The following is an 18,272-nucleotide window of genomic DNA, read 5'->3' on the forward strand; positions in this document are numbered from 1 at the left end:
ATGTTCTAAAAGGTATTAAACCTTACATATAAATTCATATCTACCAATCTGTGACACATAGGAAGTAGCTAATCTTAGTGTTTTTAGAAATCATTTTTTAAAAGGCACATTGAAAAGAATTACCAAAACTATAAAAACAGAACTGTATCATTTAACATTTAACATATATACCTTGTGAAAAAGCATAAACTTTATAAAAGACTGTAAAATACATATATGAACATGTAAAATATATGTGTAACATATTTTATATAGATAAATTATATACAAAGTACACATTATTTTCAAAACTTGAACTTCTTGACTATATTGAACAAGTTGAATACATTTAAAAAATATTACTTACTGTCTATATCATGCCTTAATACCAGACTGTATTGTTTTATCCTATATATTTTAATTATGGCTTAATTTAATAATAATTTTTATATCTAAACCTCATATTTTAATTATGGCTTAATTCATTGTAAAGAAAAGCAGCCTGATATAATGAAGAGTGCTGGGATCTGGAATCCCACCCAAGACACTTTCATATGTAACTATGAGCAAGCCACTTGACTTCTCAGAGTCTCCATTTCTTTATGTGTAAGGAGATAACATTCATCATATTTACCTGTTTTAGCTATGATGAGGCTTAAAAAAATATATATATATATATATATAAAGCACTTTGTTTCTGATATTTAAATGTCTACTAATATGCCTCTCAGTTTATTTGTAATGCCTTAAAATGAATGTGAAGATCACTGGATAAGAGACTTAGAATTGGAAAGGACATCAGAGATCATTTAGTCCAACTCCCCATTTTAATAGGAATTATACTCCCCATTCAAAAAGGAAAAATTCATGCCCAAAGAGAGCAAATGACTTGCCTACCGTTACACAAGAAGTAAGTGATTTACAGGAAGAGAAGTGTTTTAATGGATAATGAAAGATCTAATCCTTCAAAGGACCACAGATACATACTATTCCAAACTCACTTTATAGTTGAGGAAATTAAAGGAGAAAAAGATAACTTGATTAAAAACTTGGAACTAGATGGGACAGCTAAGTGGTACAATGGATAGAGCACCATCCCTAATGTCAGGAGGACCTGAGTTCAAATATGACCTCAGATACTTAATAGTTTTTAGCTGTGTGACACTTGTCAAGTCACTTAACCCCAACTGCTTCAGCAAAAAAATAAGTAAATAAATGAAGAAAAACTTGAACTAAAGCCTCTCTGACTCCATCTATATCTATACATATTTTTTAAAATATGCATATTTTATTAAGATAAATATAGATAGATAGATTTTAAAAGTTTCTTTCTTTCTACTATACAACAATGGCTACTTTTTTTCCAAATAGCTTTCCACATACTAAAAATAGAATTGCAAATATAAATGCCCATTGAAATTTGTCAAATTACCTTTCACCAATTAGTAACATTTCTCTATCAAATTTACCTCCACCTCTAACCCTCAAATTCCATTATTCATTCAGGATTAAGACAAATATTCCTATGCTCTGAAGCCTGAACATTGCACTCCCATCCCTTGCCTGACTGTCCAATAGCAACTTGGAATCTTTGTTATAAAGGACAAGAAAGTAAAAGAATCTTCTGGCACTAAAAACAGTTGCAACTTTTCATCTACAATCAATAGTGTGGTTGATTAACACTCCAGGAACATCATGCCCCATTGAGGAAATGCGATCACCTGAATTCTCACCATCATGCTAAGTTTTGGATACTAAACAACTTCTCAATTCCCTCATCCTTCTTTCTCCTCTCTGATTGGAGAGCTGGAGAGTAGGGAATAATTTTCTCTAAGCTTTCCGTTAAAGACAACTGGGATCTGATTGTTTCATCTAACTCTCCATTTTCCATTAGCTCGGTTTAACTCCACAAAACATCCTGTCCTCATGCCAAATAGCCCATCTCCTCATTTCCAGCTTCTTTTTGGCTGCTGTCTTGTAATGCAGCTTGCAAAGCTACTTGAATGCAGTGAACTTTCTTTTTCTTACTTATATCCTTATTTATATCCTCTTGCCATAGAACACAGCACATAGTACATGCAGATAGTATGCATTTAACAAACGATTACTGAACTGAATTTATCTTTATTAGTGGGAAGAAATATATCTTGTACCTTAAGTTGCTGTCTTTTTTGCCTACCCAGGATCTCAGCTAAAACAGAAATGCATCACTTTAACCCTTAAATAAAACTGTCTTCTTTGAAAAACATACACAATTTTTAGTAGATACAGTAAAAATAACTGTATATGCTCACATCTTCCCCTTATCATATATCCTATGTCAATATAAACATTAGAATATTGACTCATCATCTATTACCTCACATCTCCTTTATCTTTACTCAGTTCTCTGTCCCAACACTTCAAACATTCTTCCAGAAAAATCTCTGTCATTATATAAGTGTGAGATCATGACTCAACTCTTTCCTTGGTGGAAATAATGTCTCATGAATTTGGTATTTGGGTATTGTAAAAATGTCAACAATAGGCATCTAGAAAACTCATTCATATGTTTTCTGAAAAAAAAAAAAAAGATGTCTTCGAAATAAAACAAAGAAACCGAATAACAGTAGGACTTAATGACCAGAAAAAGTTTGATCAACTATCTAACAATCTAACAATTATCCCTGCTGTGTAAATGAAATAAAATCCAAAAAAAGCCCATCAGGCAGAAACAAAACAGGAAGTTCATGGGCAGTCCTCTTTCAAATAAGAAAAAAAAAAAAAAAAAAAGAAAGAAAATCAGGCTTTTTTTTTTCTAGAGAAAGTTGTTTGTCCTTCCTACTCAAAGAGGATCTAAGACATCAGAAAAGTGATGTCTTGACTTGACATCGAATTGGATTTGTTGGGGATGAGCTATGCAAAGTCATTAGTCTCACACTCTCCTCTGGAGCCATCTGAGTCTACTGGCAAAACATATAGCAGGATGACTAGAGATAGCCCCAGATGCAGTGGGAAACCTTGGCCCTTTTTAAACTAAGGTCTTTCCCAGGTCTCAGTTTGTCTGAGGCAATGCCCATTCACTGATTATGAATAGGTAAGAAATGAGGCAATAAATGGCCTATTTTACCTAGTTGAAAAAAAAACTATCTGGGAAGAGAAAACCCTCATGATTTCCTACCAAAACAGAGTTATTTATATACTCTGAGCCAACAAAATCCAGACAAAAACCAAGTGAGACTTGGACTGGGATCTATTATTGGTCAATCAGTGAGAGCTAGAGTGATCTGGATTTAAGGCAAGGTCAAGTAGCTCCATTTGAATCCCAATGGGCTTGATCAAAGCCTGGGTTTCCAAGGCTGTGTTTCAAGAAATCAGAAATAAAACTACATGGGGCAAAAGATCTAATTATCCCAGGTTTTTTTAAATGATAGAATAAATAAGTAGGAAAAAGTAAAAAAGAAATCTGCCCAAGATCTCATGTGATGTATCGGCAATCAAAATTTATATTTCTTTGGGCAGAGCATCCATGGTGAGGGTATGATTCCTTATATGAACAGAGGGAGAGGAGAAAGAAAGAGGGAGAGAAGGAAGGAAGAAAGGAAGAAGGAGGGAGGGAGGGAGGGAAGAAAGGAAGGAAGGAGGAGGAAAGGAGAAAGGGAGGGAGGAAGGGGAGGAGGGAGAGGGAAGAAGATGAAAAGGGAGGAAGAGGAGAGTAAGGGAGAGGAGGGAGGAAAAGGAGGAGAAAAGGGAAGGAGGGAGGCAGGGAAAGAAGGAAAAACTGCTTTTTTCTCCTCTTTTATATTCTTTGTTCAAAGAAACTGAGTCACCAGGAAGGAAAGCAAAGTAGGACACATTCAGAAGTAAAAGTGGCATTATCAATAAAAATTTAAAATAAAAGATGGTAATTGGATTAGGTAAACTCTTAAATCGATAACATATTTTTTGTCAGTTTGACCATCATGGATAACAATTTTTAAGAGCATAAAGATGCCAGAAGTCCTGGTATCCAAATAGCCTTTTGGAAACTTTTTGAGTTCCTGTCAGTTCCTGTCAAAAAGAACTTTTATCTTCAGTACCTCCCTTTTCACTTTCATATATACTGTGAGTATAACTTTCAAAAATACTGTAACATTATTAAGAATAGAAATTCAAAGATGCTGGTCCCCTCCAAATGAAAAGTACTAATAATATAATAACTAATAACAACAACTGTTATCCAACAACAGTATATCCAACTATACTGTGAACACGATAGCTAGATCTTGGCCACTGTTAACAACCAAGAAATAGAACAAATGCCCTTCATTCTTCTGTTCATGAATCTTTTGGCTGAAGCCCTCTCATATATAGCTTCAATTCTAAATTCTTACTGGCTAAAACCACCCTTGATTTTGATTCCCACATATCATCATATAAGTTAAAACACTTGAGACCTTCAGAATAAGTTCCTTAACAGCTTCCATGTAGATATCTATAAAGATTTCAAGGAACTGGGGCCAAACACCTTTTCATCCTCTTTCCCAGTTCAGCATTTGCTGTCATGGAATGGCCATAAGTGTCCAAATGTTGTTAAGTGTTGATTGGGCTCTGCATCCAGTGGATAGTAGTCAACAAAATATAAGTCCTTAAGACACTATATAGTAACAAGATCATGTATAGAAAGGAAAATATCTATATTGACCTACATCTTGTAGCCAAGTGTCAGGCTACAGTTCCAGATAATCTTCAGCTGTAAGTCAACAATGCATTAGGGACAGGAAGTTCAGCAGTATGAGAAAGCTAACACTGATATAGATTACTGATATCCTTTACACATAAATCTCTACCTTTTCTTTTTGGTTCTGCCAAGATTTATAAGGACAACCAATAATGTGAATACAAAAATTGGAATGAATATATAATTGTAAATATTTACAGGCATGAGAACAACTAACCTGTTATTAACAATATAAAATAATATGGATTGAAAACTAAATTCCTCAATCAAAATTAATATATGGATGATTTTGAAAATTCTTTTACATAGTCCATGATTAGCAAAATTAGCCCATTTCAATGGAGAAAAACTATCCTATATATATCACAGATTGGTGGACATGTCTTAGAACAGCAATATTTTTCAAAGAATTCCACAATTCAAAGCAAAGAGGGGAAAGAAAGAAAGAGAGAAAAGGACAAATAGGGTAGCACACATTTTAGGCTTACAACAATAACACAGTCAATTCTTGATCATTATCTAAAAGGTCCACTGATTTTTTCTACTTTCCACTAATATTATTTAAATGTTGCTTCCTAAAATTCCTAGAAAACTTTAGTCTTATTAACCAGAATCCTAAGTTGTTTTTTTTTTTTTTTATCAAATCCTGGTTCTACTACCAGAAAATGTCCTAACTATTTAAATATCTCTATTATCTCTTTTTTCTTTTAGATGAATTACAACTAAGTAGAAATGCACATGAAGAAAGAGAAGGCACTAGTTTATAATTCAATGAATTTCTTTCACCCATCATAGAGTGAAAAGGCACAAAGAAGTTGATAAGGGATGGCCTAGAGGTAGTGGATGTTGGAAAACCAGTACTTCTCCTAAGAATGTTCAAAATCCTATATATTATCAGAATGTGAAATTTAAGCACAAAAATACATTTTGAAGACAAATACTGTATTTTAAAAATAATTCACAGTACTTCTTCCCTTCATTAGAAAAGAGAATCAAGAATTGATTGTATCAAATTAATTATATAATATGTCAGACAACATAAATGGGAAATACGTCAGAAATGAAACACATTTTTTCCTCAAATCTTTTAAAGATGAAGAGAAACACTAGATATTCCAAGAAGATCTAAAGATGGTGCCTATCATCCCCCATTTTACAACTACATATTTTTATTTCAACCACTAAGGTTACAATATAGAGCAAAAAACTGAGTTTCATTTCTGACTTTGAAATCAATACTTTAAAAAAATGTAATGTAGAGTATGTACCATACCTATCTTTGATCTGTCTGGCAGCCTTGGAGCAAGTCAGGGGGAAGAGAAAGAAAGCAGTTAGTACTTTCATGCAACTTTCAAATGCAGTAACATGCAAGAAAAGTTAGAATACAAACTCTGTAGCAGCTTAGTTAACATTAACCAAAACCCAAGTTATCAGAAAATTTTATGAGAAAATATTCTTATAAACTTACAAATTTTTGTTAATTTAATATTAGATCTGTAGTAATAGATTAGGACTCAGATAAATCAGTTCAAATGGAGGTCAGCATAGCAATTTAGACCAATAAGTGACTCTAAGCACATCTTTATTTATACTTTGGGATAATTTAACTAGATGGACCTTATATAAAAGCTGAATGGAGAAATTCACAAAACCACTTATAATTCTGGTGCTTCAAAATTGTTACCTAGTCAACCTCTTCCAAATTTATTCCTTTGTATCTTAGTGTTGTTTCTATAAAGTATCTCAAACAAGGGCTAGAATTATTTATTTCTCCTCTCTCTGAAACTGGGAGTCATCTAAAATATTTATCAGTAAATCATTAGCAATACTTTAAAAGGTAAAAGAAAGAACAAAATGGTTTGTAACCTTTCAGCAGATCAAAAGAAAATGATCAACAAACCAAAAAAAAAAAAAAAAAAAAAAAAAAAAAGAGATTTTTTAAAAAAAGTACAATGCTGGAAGGACCCATGTGGCCTGTATTAGTAAAGGAGAAGAGATTGGAATTCTATAGAAAACTGACTTATCATGATTCAAAATCTGAACTGAACTTCTGTAATCTGGTGGTTTTGTCTGTTGCCATACAAAACTATTGCCTATTGAAGCACTTCTTTATTCTCTGTTTTATACTACTTTTTCTTAATCTCTCTTACACACCCACCTTATTATACATTATTTCCCTTCTTATATTTTATGATCTGGCAAAATTGGTATTCTTGCTATCTTTCACATAGTGCACTGCATCTCCTGTTTTTATATCTTTGTTGCTCCTCTGGGCTGAGGTTTGAGTTGATGCACTGAGGTCCCAAGTACATGAGGCTAAATAGTAATTGGACTATACTCTATTAATATACATGATTGGATAAAGAATGGTCCCTGCCCACTCTCTGTGCAAGTCCTGATGTGTTGTACAGGAAATGACAATTTTGGTGGGTGGAGGCAGAGAGAGGAACAGGAAGAGAAGCTGGGAGAGATTGGGCCTGGCTTCCATTCTCCTAGCTGCTGGTCGTGTGGCTGCTAGTCTAGCTAGCTTCTTGACTCAGCTACACACATTGCTATTGCTGATTCCCTTCTACCTCCGATCTTTCTTCACTGAGAATAAAGACTGACGATTTTCCCCTAACCTGAATTCCTGACTCCGGCTGATTTTAAAATACGCAGTCTTCACATTTCTCAATGACCAAAAGTTACTTCCACATCACTTCTGCCTCTTAGGATCACCTGTTTCCTTCAAATCTTTGTTTATATGATGCTCATGTGGAACATTTCCTGATCTCCCCACTAAAAATCATTTTGTATTTATTTTATTTATAATTTTATTTGCATATTTATGTCCATGTTATTTACCCATAAAACATGAGATTTTTGAAGACAAGACCTATTTTATTTTTGTCTTTATATTCTCAGTACCTAGCACAGTGCCTGGCATATAGTGTTTAAAAAATGCTTGTGCATGTTAATTTTCCTCCTACTCTTTGCTTTAAAAAAATTATGTGGGATTCATTCATTTATTCAATAATATTTATTAAGTGCCTTCTATTTGCCAGGTACTGTCATAAGTATTGGGGGCATTATGCTAAGGGAGGAAATTTATATGATATAAATGCAAAGGATATTAATACAAATTTATTCCTAAATTAATAAATGTTTGTTCATTTTAAATAGATTCTTAACTCCCATTTTGCAGTACCACTTAAGCAACACAAGCCATTTGAAGATGAAGGAAAATTATATAGCAAGACTAATATAATGTTCCCTCTGTGTTAGTGCACCAGCTTAAAATATTTCAATTAAAATGAACACTGTCTTCAAATCATTTTGTAGGTTCATAGATTATATGAGCTAAAATTCATTTTACAGGTTCACAAATTACATGAGCTAAAATTCAGCTGTATGTATATTTTCAAGTGATTGAATTGGAGGTGGCAGTTTATTCTCAGAGATGACTCACTATAGATCAAAACATTGCATGCTTTATTAAATTAGCAAACATTTTGTTTAACTACAATAATGATAAAGTATGATGTAGTAGACTAAACACTAGCCCAGAAATGGAATCCTAGTCTAGACATAACTCTGCCATTAAACATACTGTGTCACCTATGGCAAATCATGTCATCTCTTTATAGCTCCATTTTCTAATTTGTAAAGTGAGGGTTTAGGGATTACCCCTAAAAGCTCATTCCTTCTATGATGTTCTTTTTTGTCATCTATTGTTTTTCAATCTCAAAAATATACTTCAGTTTCCCTAAAACTCAACAGATAAATTTTAAAATTATACCTTTTAGTAAAAAGGAAACTTTCATTTTGATTATACTAAAGAATACAATTTACTATGCAAACCAAGCAAAATACTAAATTTCTCCATAGCTCACTATTTTATTTAACACATGTGACAATTAATACCTTTATAAATTAATTACTCCAAAGAACAAGTTCATCAAATAATACCTGTAGAACACACCTTGCCTCAAGCTGAAAAAAAATCCCCCCAAATATGTAGAGAATTAATTTTTAAGTGCTTTCTGATCCAAAAAGCACAGAAGAAATAAGCACATCCATCCACCCAACCAACATAGGTAAAACACAAGATTTAAGTCAGTAGATGATTTTATTTTTATTAATTTTATTTCATTTAATAAAACTGAAAAATAGATTAAAAATCACTTCAGTACTCCAAACATATCATGAAACATAAATTTTAATTCATACTCTGTGTTCTCTACTACATACTTATTATTGTTAATTCTATTCTAAGGAATTTGATATTATATGACTTTAAAGAGAAAGATCACAAGGTCTTAGATTAAGAGCTACAAAGATCTTAGAAGTTATCCATCTTCCCTTGTAATATTCTTCTCTAAAACATAATATTCTCTGGCAGCAGGTTTCTTGGGGGACTTCTAGGAACAGCCTTCCTTTCAATTCAGTAATGACCCCAAATGCAGCCAGGGATTAAAGTCCAAATCCTTTATGATCTCTTTCCAAGTCTTGCTTGTCTCCTTTCCTGGGGCCCAGTTAGTTTTCTTAGAGGCCTATCTCTCTCCTTGGTTCTGAAAGTTTAAGCTCCTGCCACCAATCCTTTGTCTTCTCTGCTTCTGCCAGCTTCTTGAGGTCCTCTCCTGAATGTGTTTTGGTTTCTGTGGGGGAGGCAGGAGGAATGCCACCACTTCTCTGTCTTCCCTAGTTCTGCCCGACTGAATCCTGGTTGAGACTCCTAGCTTATATATGCTGTCTTAAAGGTGTGAATCTTGTGGAACTATAGTAAGTACTAAGTACATGTACTGAACTAGAGAACTATTAAGCACTATGCTAAACAACCATTGTCTCTATCAATTCCACTGACTTAGCACCTTATTTCAAGTTCTGGCCCATAACATTCTCCTATTTTACATTAGGAAAACTGAGACCCAAAATTTCAGGATAGTAGAATAAGATGTTTTAGTAGAGTAACTCACAAACTTTACTCCATTGAACCAACAAGTAATAAGCCACATACGTATTATATTAATTAAAACTGTAGGAAAAAAAGAGAAGACAACCAGGGCATGAGCAACTATGTGGATAAAGAAGACCCAGCAGTCAAAAAACTACTCTTCCATACAGACCAATGGAGAGGCAGGAGACTAGAAATCACCAAATGAGCTGTAGTCATTCCCCTGTAGAATTTCCAGTGCATAATAGACCAGTATAAATTCATCAGAAGAAAAAAAAACTCTTCAAAATGTACAAAAAAACCTTAATAACAAAAAATAAAGTGAGATCAGACACAATTTGCCACTATGCTAATAGATCAATAGAACAGAGAAAAGAGTCTTATTTTGTGTGAGGTATACAGAGAAAAAAAAATTTTAAAACCTGCTTAGCACAAGTTCCTTCTAGCTCTAAAACTTAGAACCAATGAACAAGAGACAAAATTCCAGAAAAGATTGGGAGGAGAATAAAACAAAGAAGGAGAAGTAGTGATATGACACTTTTTAGAAAAGGACATCATAAATTGAAACTATTTCTAGCCATATGAAAAGATGCTCCAAGTCATTATTAATCAGAGAAATGCAAATTAAGACAACTCTGAGATACCACTAACACACCTGTCAGACTGGCTAGAATGACAGGGAAAGATAATGTGGAATGTTGGAGGGGATGTGGGAAAACAGGGACACTAATACATTGTTGGTGGAACTGAATATATCCAACCATTCTGGAGAGCAATTTGGAACTATGTTCAAAAAGTTATCAAATTGTGCATACACTTTGATCCAGCAGTGTTATTACTGGGCTTATATCCCAAAGAGATACTAAAGAAGGGAAAGGGACCTATATGTGCACAAATGTTTGTGGCAGTCCTCTTTGTAGTGGCCAGAAACTGGAAACTGAGTGGATGTCCATCAATTGGAGAATGGCTGAATAAATTGTGATATATGAATATTATGGAATATTATTGTTCTGTAAGAAATGACCAACAGGATGATTTCAGAGAGGCCTGGAGAGACTTACATGAACTGATGCTGAGTGAAACAAGCAGGGCCAAAGATCATTAAATACTTCAACAACAATACTATAAGACAACTAATTCTGATGGAATTGCCATCCTCAGCAATGAGATGAATCAAATCAGTTCCAATGGAGCAGTAATGAACTGAACCAGCTACACCCAGTGAAACAATTCTGGGAGATGACTAAAAACCATTACATTGAATTCCCAATCCCTATATTTTTGCCCACCTGCATTTTGGATTTCCTTCACAGGCTAATTGTACAATATTTCAGAGTCCGATTCTTTTTGTACAGCAAAATAACTGTTTGGTCATGTATACTTATAGTGTATCTAATTTATATTTTAATATATTTAACATCTACTGGTCATCCTGCCATCTGGCAGAGAGGGTGGGAGTAAGAAGGGGAAAAATTGGAACAAGAGGTTTGGCAGTTGTCAATGCTGTAAAGTTACCCATACATATAACCTATAAATAAAAGGCTATTAAAAAAAAGAAAGAAAGAAAAAAGAAAAGGACATCATAAATGAATATTACTCAAAGTTAAGAAAATGGCTTGGAGGGAGAGGTAGCATATATAAAGAGAATTCTGAATCATATTCCTATCTGGTATGAAAAAAGAGAAAAAATGTTTAATAAGGAATAGTGAAAGAATAATAATTTAAATAAACTTAAGAAATGTGGATAAGAAAAGGAAAATAGGGAAAAGGGAAAGGGAAAAATAGTAAGTATGAAAGAACCTATAAGAAAACTATGATTATGTATACTTATTGTGTATCTAATTTATATTTTAATATATTTAACATCTACTGGTCATCCTGCCATCTAGGGGAGGGGATGGGGGGGGTAAGAGGTGAAAAATTGGAACAAGAGGTTTGGCAATTGTTAATGCTGTAAAGTTACCCATATATATATATCCTGTAAATAAAAGGCTATTAAATAAAAAAAATAAAAATAAAAAAATAAAAAAAAACTATGATTAAATAAGTATAAGCAAAAACATTAGAAATCAAGCAGAGAGGGGGAAAATCAACATGAAAGAGTATTATTGTTGTTGTTGTTATTGTTGTTTTTTAAAAGGACAATTTGGACCTCAAATTTCATTGGTGTAGTAAGTGTAAAAATTCATTCCACAAGGACACACGCTGACAATTCTGTGAATTGTCCATGGTCACACAGCTACCTATGTTTCAGTGACATGATTTGAAACAAGATCTTACTAATTTTAATACTAGTTTACATTCCCTAAATTAAATGAAGAAAAACAGAAATGTTACAATTTTACCCTTGAATATGAATGGATTCAACACCTCAATAAAAAATGAGGAAAATTGTACAATGGATAAGAAAACAAAACCCTATAATTTGCTGCATATCTAAAATTCTTACTAATGGTCACCACAAACAATTGAAGTTTAGATAAGTAAGCATGTCATTAAATTATGTTTCTTATTCCCATTACCCAGTATGAAACCAACTCAACCACTTTGTTTATTCACCTCCCAAGGTAGAATCTGTAAGTATTCCATTCAGCTTGCGAGAAAGGGAGGCAGAAAGAGGCAGAAAGTCAGAGAAAGAGACAGAGACAGACAGAGGAAAAAAATGCTTTAACAGACATTAGAGGGAACACCAGCCCTGCAGATAGAGAGCTGGCCTCAGAATGTTCTCCTGATTCTGCTTACTTCATATATGTCTTTCTAGCTTTTTCTAAAAATATCATGCTCTTCATTACTTGTAACATAGTACTATTCCATTACAATCATACATCACAATTTGATTGCTACTCCCTAAATGATGAGAATTTTGAATTTTTTTCCACTACAAAAAGAGCTACAATAAATATCTTATACAAATAAGTCCTCCATCCCCCCCACTTTTTAAATCTCTTTGGGAAAAAGGCCTAATAGTGCTATTGATTGGTCAAACAGCATGTATAGGTTTAAAGCCCTTTGGGTAATAATTCAAAGTTACTCTCCAGAATGGGTTGGCTCAGTTCACAATTTCACTAATAATTCAGTAGTTTCCTAGTTTTCCCACATCCACTCCAACACTTATCATTTTCCTTTTCTGTCGTAACAAACAATCTGATAGTTGTGAGGTGGAATCCCAGAATTGTTTTAATTTGCATTTCTCTAATCAATAGTGATTTAAAGCACTTTTTCATGTGACTATTAATAGTTTTGATTTCTTTGAAAACTGCCTGTTCTTATCCTTTGACAACTGACAAGTCAATTGGGAGATGACTTGTATTCTTATAAATTTAACTCAGTTCTCTATATATTTAAGAAATGAGGCCTTTATTATATGAGATGCTTATTGTAAGAAAAAAATTTCCCTAGTTTTCTGCTTTCCTCATAATTTCGATTGCATTGGTTTTATTTGTGTAAAACCTTTTTAATTTGACATAATCAAAACTATCTACTTCATATTTCATAAAGCCCTTTATCTCATTTGGTACTAAATTCTTTCCATATCCACAAATCTGACAGATAAAGCATTCCTTGCTCTCCTAATTTGTTTATGGTCTAAATCATGTACCCATTTTGATTTTTTCTTGGCATGCAACGTGAGATGTTGGTATATAATTCATTTCTCCCAAACAATTATCTAGTTTTCCCAGCAAATGTTTTGAGCATTGCATTCTCTTTCCAAAAGGTCAAATCTTTCAGTTCTTCAAATGCTAGATTACAATGGTCATTAACTATTTTGTGATGTGTGCATAATCTATTCTATTGATCCATCACTATTTCTTAGTGAATATCAGATTGTTTTGATGATCACTACTTTGTAATACAATTTGAGATCTAGTACAATTAATGCACCTTCTTTCACAATTTTTTCATTAATTCTCTTAATATTTTTGACCTTTTGTTCTTTTAGTTTTTCTAACTCTACAAAATAATTTCTTGATAATTTGGTATATCACTGAATAAATTTAGATAGACTGTCTTTATTATATTAGCAGAGTCTATTCATGAACAATTAATGTTTTTCCAATTGTTTAGATGTGACTTTATATGAAAAATGTTTTGTAATTGTATTCATATAATTCCTGGCTTTGTCTTAGCAGGTAGAGTCCCAAGTGTTTTATATTATCTACAATTATTTTAAGTGGAATTTCTCTTTCTATCTTTTACCGCTGGACTCTGCTGGTAATATATAGAAATCCCAAAGATTTACACGGACTAATTTTATATCCTGCAACTCTGCTAAATTTCTGAATTATTTTAAATAGTTTCTAAGTAGATTCATCATTAAGTATAATATTGTATTATCTGCAAAAGAATGATTCTTTTGTTTCCTCATTGCCTATTCTAATTCCTCTGATTTCTTTTTCTTTGCTCACTGCTGTAACTAGCTAGCTTATCTAGAACAATGCTGAATAACAGTGGTGATAATGGGCATCTTTGCTTTACCCCTGATCTTACTGGGAAGCTTCCTTATTATCTCCATTACATATGCTTGCTGATTACTTTAAACAGATATTGCTGTTATCATTTTAATGAAAGCTTCATTTATTCATATGCTCTCTGGCATTGACTAAGAATGGGTATTGTACTTTGTCAAAAAGCTTTTCTATAACTATTAAGATAATGTTGATTTCTGTTGGTTCTGGTATCAATTTGGTCAATCTTACTGATAAGTTTTCCTAGTACTGAATCCATGATTGTATAAATCCCATCTGGTCACAGTATGTATTCTGTGGTATATACTGCTGTAATCGTTTTACTAGTATTTCATTTTAAAAGTTTACATCAAGGGACAGCTAGTTGGTGTAGTGGATAGAGCACCAGCCCTGAAGTCAGAAGACCTGAGTTCAAATCTGACCTCAGACACTTAATATTTCCTGGTTGTGTGACCCTGGGCAAGTCACTTAACTCCAATTGCCTAATTGGGGAAAGAGTAGAAAAGAATAGAGCTGAAAAAGAATCCATTCAAACCCAGGATTCAAGAGAAGCATAAAAATGAAAGCAAAAAAGAGAAATCTTAAACTGTACATTCCATTGTGTAAAGACAATATTTATAATTCTTGAATCTTTATCATTATTGGGGCAATAAAAATAATCTTTTTAAAGGGTATGAGTGTGAGTTAATTGTGTTGGGATGATTTTCAAAAAAAAAACTGAAGGACTGAGAAAGAGGGAAACATTGAGAGAAAGAGGAAAGAAGAGGTGTGAAAAAGGTTTTACAGTGGAGGGGAAGATGTGGGGATTCTTGTGTAAAAACACTCTCCAGGGTGAACATTTGAAAGATGTAGATTGTATATAAAAATAACATTTAAGCAATTGGGAATTATAATAAAACTGAAAAGGATTGACACCATGTTACCAGCTTAACTAGAGCATTATAACACTGGTCATCTTAGGAAAAGCTAATGAAAAAAAATTTTTGGTCTATCCAAATAAATTAGGTCCAACTCCTATATAATAGTGGCCTATTGATGGTGTGAGCCAAAGGACATCTAGAAAATCTCTCTATTAAAAATCTCATTTTTCTTCAATATAAAATGTTCGTACTTTGGATAAGATTGAAAAATCAAGAGAACAAAATTTAAACTATAATTCTGAACACTAAACTATATTAAAACCAAGTTAAAACAATTTGGAGAAAAGGAAGGGAAGAAGCTTGTATGAACTATTCAAATCAAAATTGCAAAATATATAAAAAATAAAACTCTGAGTATTTCTAATAAGTCCAATCTAGTTTTAACACACATAAGAAAATAATCTTTATTCTATCACAATACCAATTAAATGTCTGGTTATTTATATCTGATTCTGTTATCTGTCTATACCATAAACAGATACAAAGTTTCATATAATTATAGACACTTCTCATGATGAAGCATCACAATAAGATTTTAGTGATGGTTTCTTTATTTACATAGAATATTCAAAAGATTACTGAAGAAATCTATTCATTTTAAACTAAAAATGTTAGCGTTTTTAACTATGAGAGATGGGAGAGGATTTTTCTAAAATATGTTGCATATTTCTTTGTTCTCTTAATTTTAGAATATTTTAAAATATTTATCTCCTTTGGCTAGGATATATCATCATGAACATTACTGCACTTTTATGCCACATAATTATGCAACACAATTATGACTACAGAAACAATACTTGTCACTATACAAAAAGTCATAGAAATCTATACTTTTTTAAGCTCTCTTCTCTGCTCTGAATATAACTTCTTGTGTTTGCTTCTTCCCATCAAGCTATCTGCAATAACTTTTTACTAATGTAAATAGACTCAGTTTTCTTCCTTCTTCCACCTAAATTAATTTGTTGTTTCTGATTTGGTCAGGTCTAGAAAATCAGATAACCAAGATCACTAACTTGGTGTGTCAAAGAATAGTAAATAGGCACTAAAAATTCCTATTAAAGTATATGAGTTTTAATTGAGTTATTTTAGCTACTCTGGGACCTTTTACACTTCTTTCCCAATTCACTGAGGTAGCCAGATAAGTGCCTCCAAAACAAAAGGTTTTTGTTTTTTTACACAGGTGAGTGTCTTTTAATAACCTCTTTTAATGCCTTTGTTTAACAAGTTCTTTATTTGACAATAGTAAAAAGCTAAACTTGAGCCTAATTCTTCTCCTGTTTAAGAAGTTAATGACACAGCATAAGTAAAAATAATTCTCTTAAACTGACAAAAAAATTAAATATTTCATTACTTCTGCCTCAAAAAATAGGATCTGCTTTTTATATCTTAATTTTAAAAGACAGCAAAAGGATGAAAAAGGAGGTTCAAAACAGAAGTAATATGTCATAATTTTTTAAAAGATTATTTTATTAATGGAGTATAGCAGATAATAAAATGTGATATTATATATACTTCTAAATATGATGTTCATATTCCATAATTCTTTCCTGCATTGTAAAGGCCTATACATGTTAGTGCAGATAATCATTTGTTTCAAGCAGTTATGATCTTCTCCATGTTTTCCTTCTTTGTTAGAGTGGCCACATCAGTGCATTAATAAACATTGGATATTTTAAATATTTCTCTTTTCTCAGAAAGTTTTATTAGCCCTAGAATTCACCAAAAATTTACTTTACAGAATAGTCGTGTTGGACAGTGCAATTTCAAAAGTTATTTTTTTAATCTGATGTTCCTCACTACATGTTAATATACAAAGAAAAATTACTGAACAAATTAATAAAGTTGAATGTGGGAATTCTTGATAAGCAAGATAATGTAATAACAGATCTGAACTTTACTAATTGAGCAATTTAACAGATTGCTCACTGTTTTAATCACTCAATTTTGAATATAATACAAAAACTAAACATGTCAAAATTACCCTAATTGGAATTTTGGAATAAAAAATTTATACATCAGACTAAGGAACTAAAATATACCTAAATGCTTATTTTTTTATATTTGAAAGACTGATTAAAACATTTTAAATAGGGTCTACATTTTTTAATAAAACATATAAACTTAATTATGTTATCATTGTTATTCCAATAGTTCATAGTTCTAAAGCATTAACAAACATCAAGTACATTATATCAAACATTTTCTTAACAACTTACAAAGAATGCCAAATTAAATTTTCAAAGCTTTTAACTATTTTCTTTCATTCATTTTTTATTCCCATTTTTATTAATGTTGTTTATGTATCACAAAAAAATGTGCTGCTACCCCGAGAAGTGCTCTTAAAATAAACTACTAACAAAGACATTTGATTAGTCATCTGAAATTTTAAATAGTCAAAGTAAAATGAAACTTTATATAATTTGTCCATGGCTTCAAAGACTTATTCTGCTTTGGGAAAAGCACATTAACATTATATACTTATCAAGAAATCCCAAGTTTGTTAGTGGTTTTAATTTATTTTTAAACATTAATGATAAAGGGTCCAGTCCAAACTTGTGGGGAAAGAACCAAATTTCTACATTATTTTTCTATATTAGGTTTAAGGTTTTTTTTGTTTTGTTTTCTTTCTTACCTTTGAGAATTCTTCTGGTTCCTTTATGTCTAGTGACCTGGAAGCAAATTCTAGTAGCTCTTCAGAATTCTCCAGGGCATTATTACATTGACTAAGCTGACTCTGTACACAGAGTGAAAAAAATTGAAAAATAAGAAATTTTTCTAGTATCATATGGAATTGTGATTATTCATCATGTTGCAATAAAACTCTAGCCAATTTTAACAGCACAGTTCATTTTCTGTCATTTCAGAGGTTTTATTCAAGCAAAATTATCCAGGAACATCTTAATCACTACGAATAATGAAGGTTTTAATAAAATTATGATACTGTTTAGAATTAAACTCTAAAATGTCTACAACCTGGGTATAGTGACATTTTGTCCCAATATAAACAAATGCAAATTTTTTCCATCATTTATTATACTTACAAAAGAAAATATTGATATTATTATGCAGTTGATACTCAGTTACTGAGGCAATAAAATATATTTGAGAGAGAGAGAGAGAGTGTGTGTGTATGTGTGTATGCTCTGGACTCAGAACCAAAAGCTTACATTTGAGCACCAGCTCTGAAATTTGCTAGTTATATGACTCAGGACTCAGAGAAGTAGTTTGTCTATTTGCATCTATAAAACCTGAATAATAAAGGTCCAGTCTGCCCT

The 18,272-nt window shown here is 32.3% G+C and overlaps 1 protein-coding gene across 5 annotated transcripts in view; it reads right to left on the minus strand.

The window, feature by feature from the left end:
* The window catches only part of FSD1L (fibronectin type III and SPRY domain containing 1 like), an 80,222-nt gene that overhangs the window by 38,577 nt on the left and 23,373 nt on the right, over positions 1 to 18,272 (minus strand). For all 5 annotated transcript variants that reach the window (XM_031961444.1, XM_031961434.1, XM_031961427.1 and 2 more), the window contains exons 4-5: positions 17,630 to 17,731; positions 5,952 to 5,974 (exon numbers count right to left, since the gene is read on the minus strand). In XM_031961444.1, coding sequence (XP_031817304.1) covers positions 5,952 to 5,974; positions 17,630 to 17,731 — 125 coding nt within the window. The remainder of the gene's footprint in view (positions 1 to 5,951; positions 5,975 to 17,629; positions 17,732 to 18,272) is intronic.

This window comes from Sarcophilus harrisii, chromosome 1 (assembly GCF_902635505.1).
Source record: "Sarcophilus harrisii chromosome 1, mSarHar1.11, whole genome shotgun sequence".
In the NCBI taxonomy this organism is placed as follows: domain Eukaryota; kingdom Metazoa; phylum Chordata; class Mammalia; order Dasyuromorphia; family Dasyuridae; genus Sarcophilus; species Sarcophilus harrisii.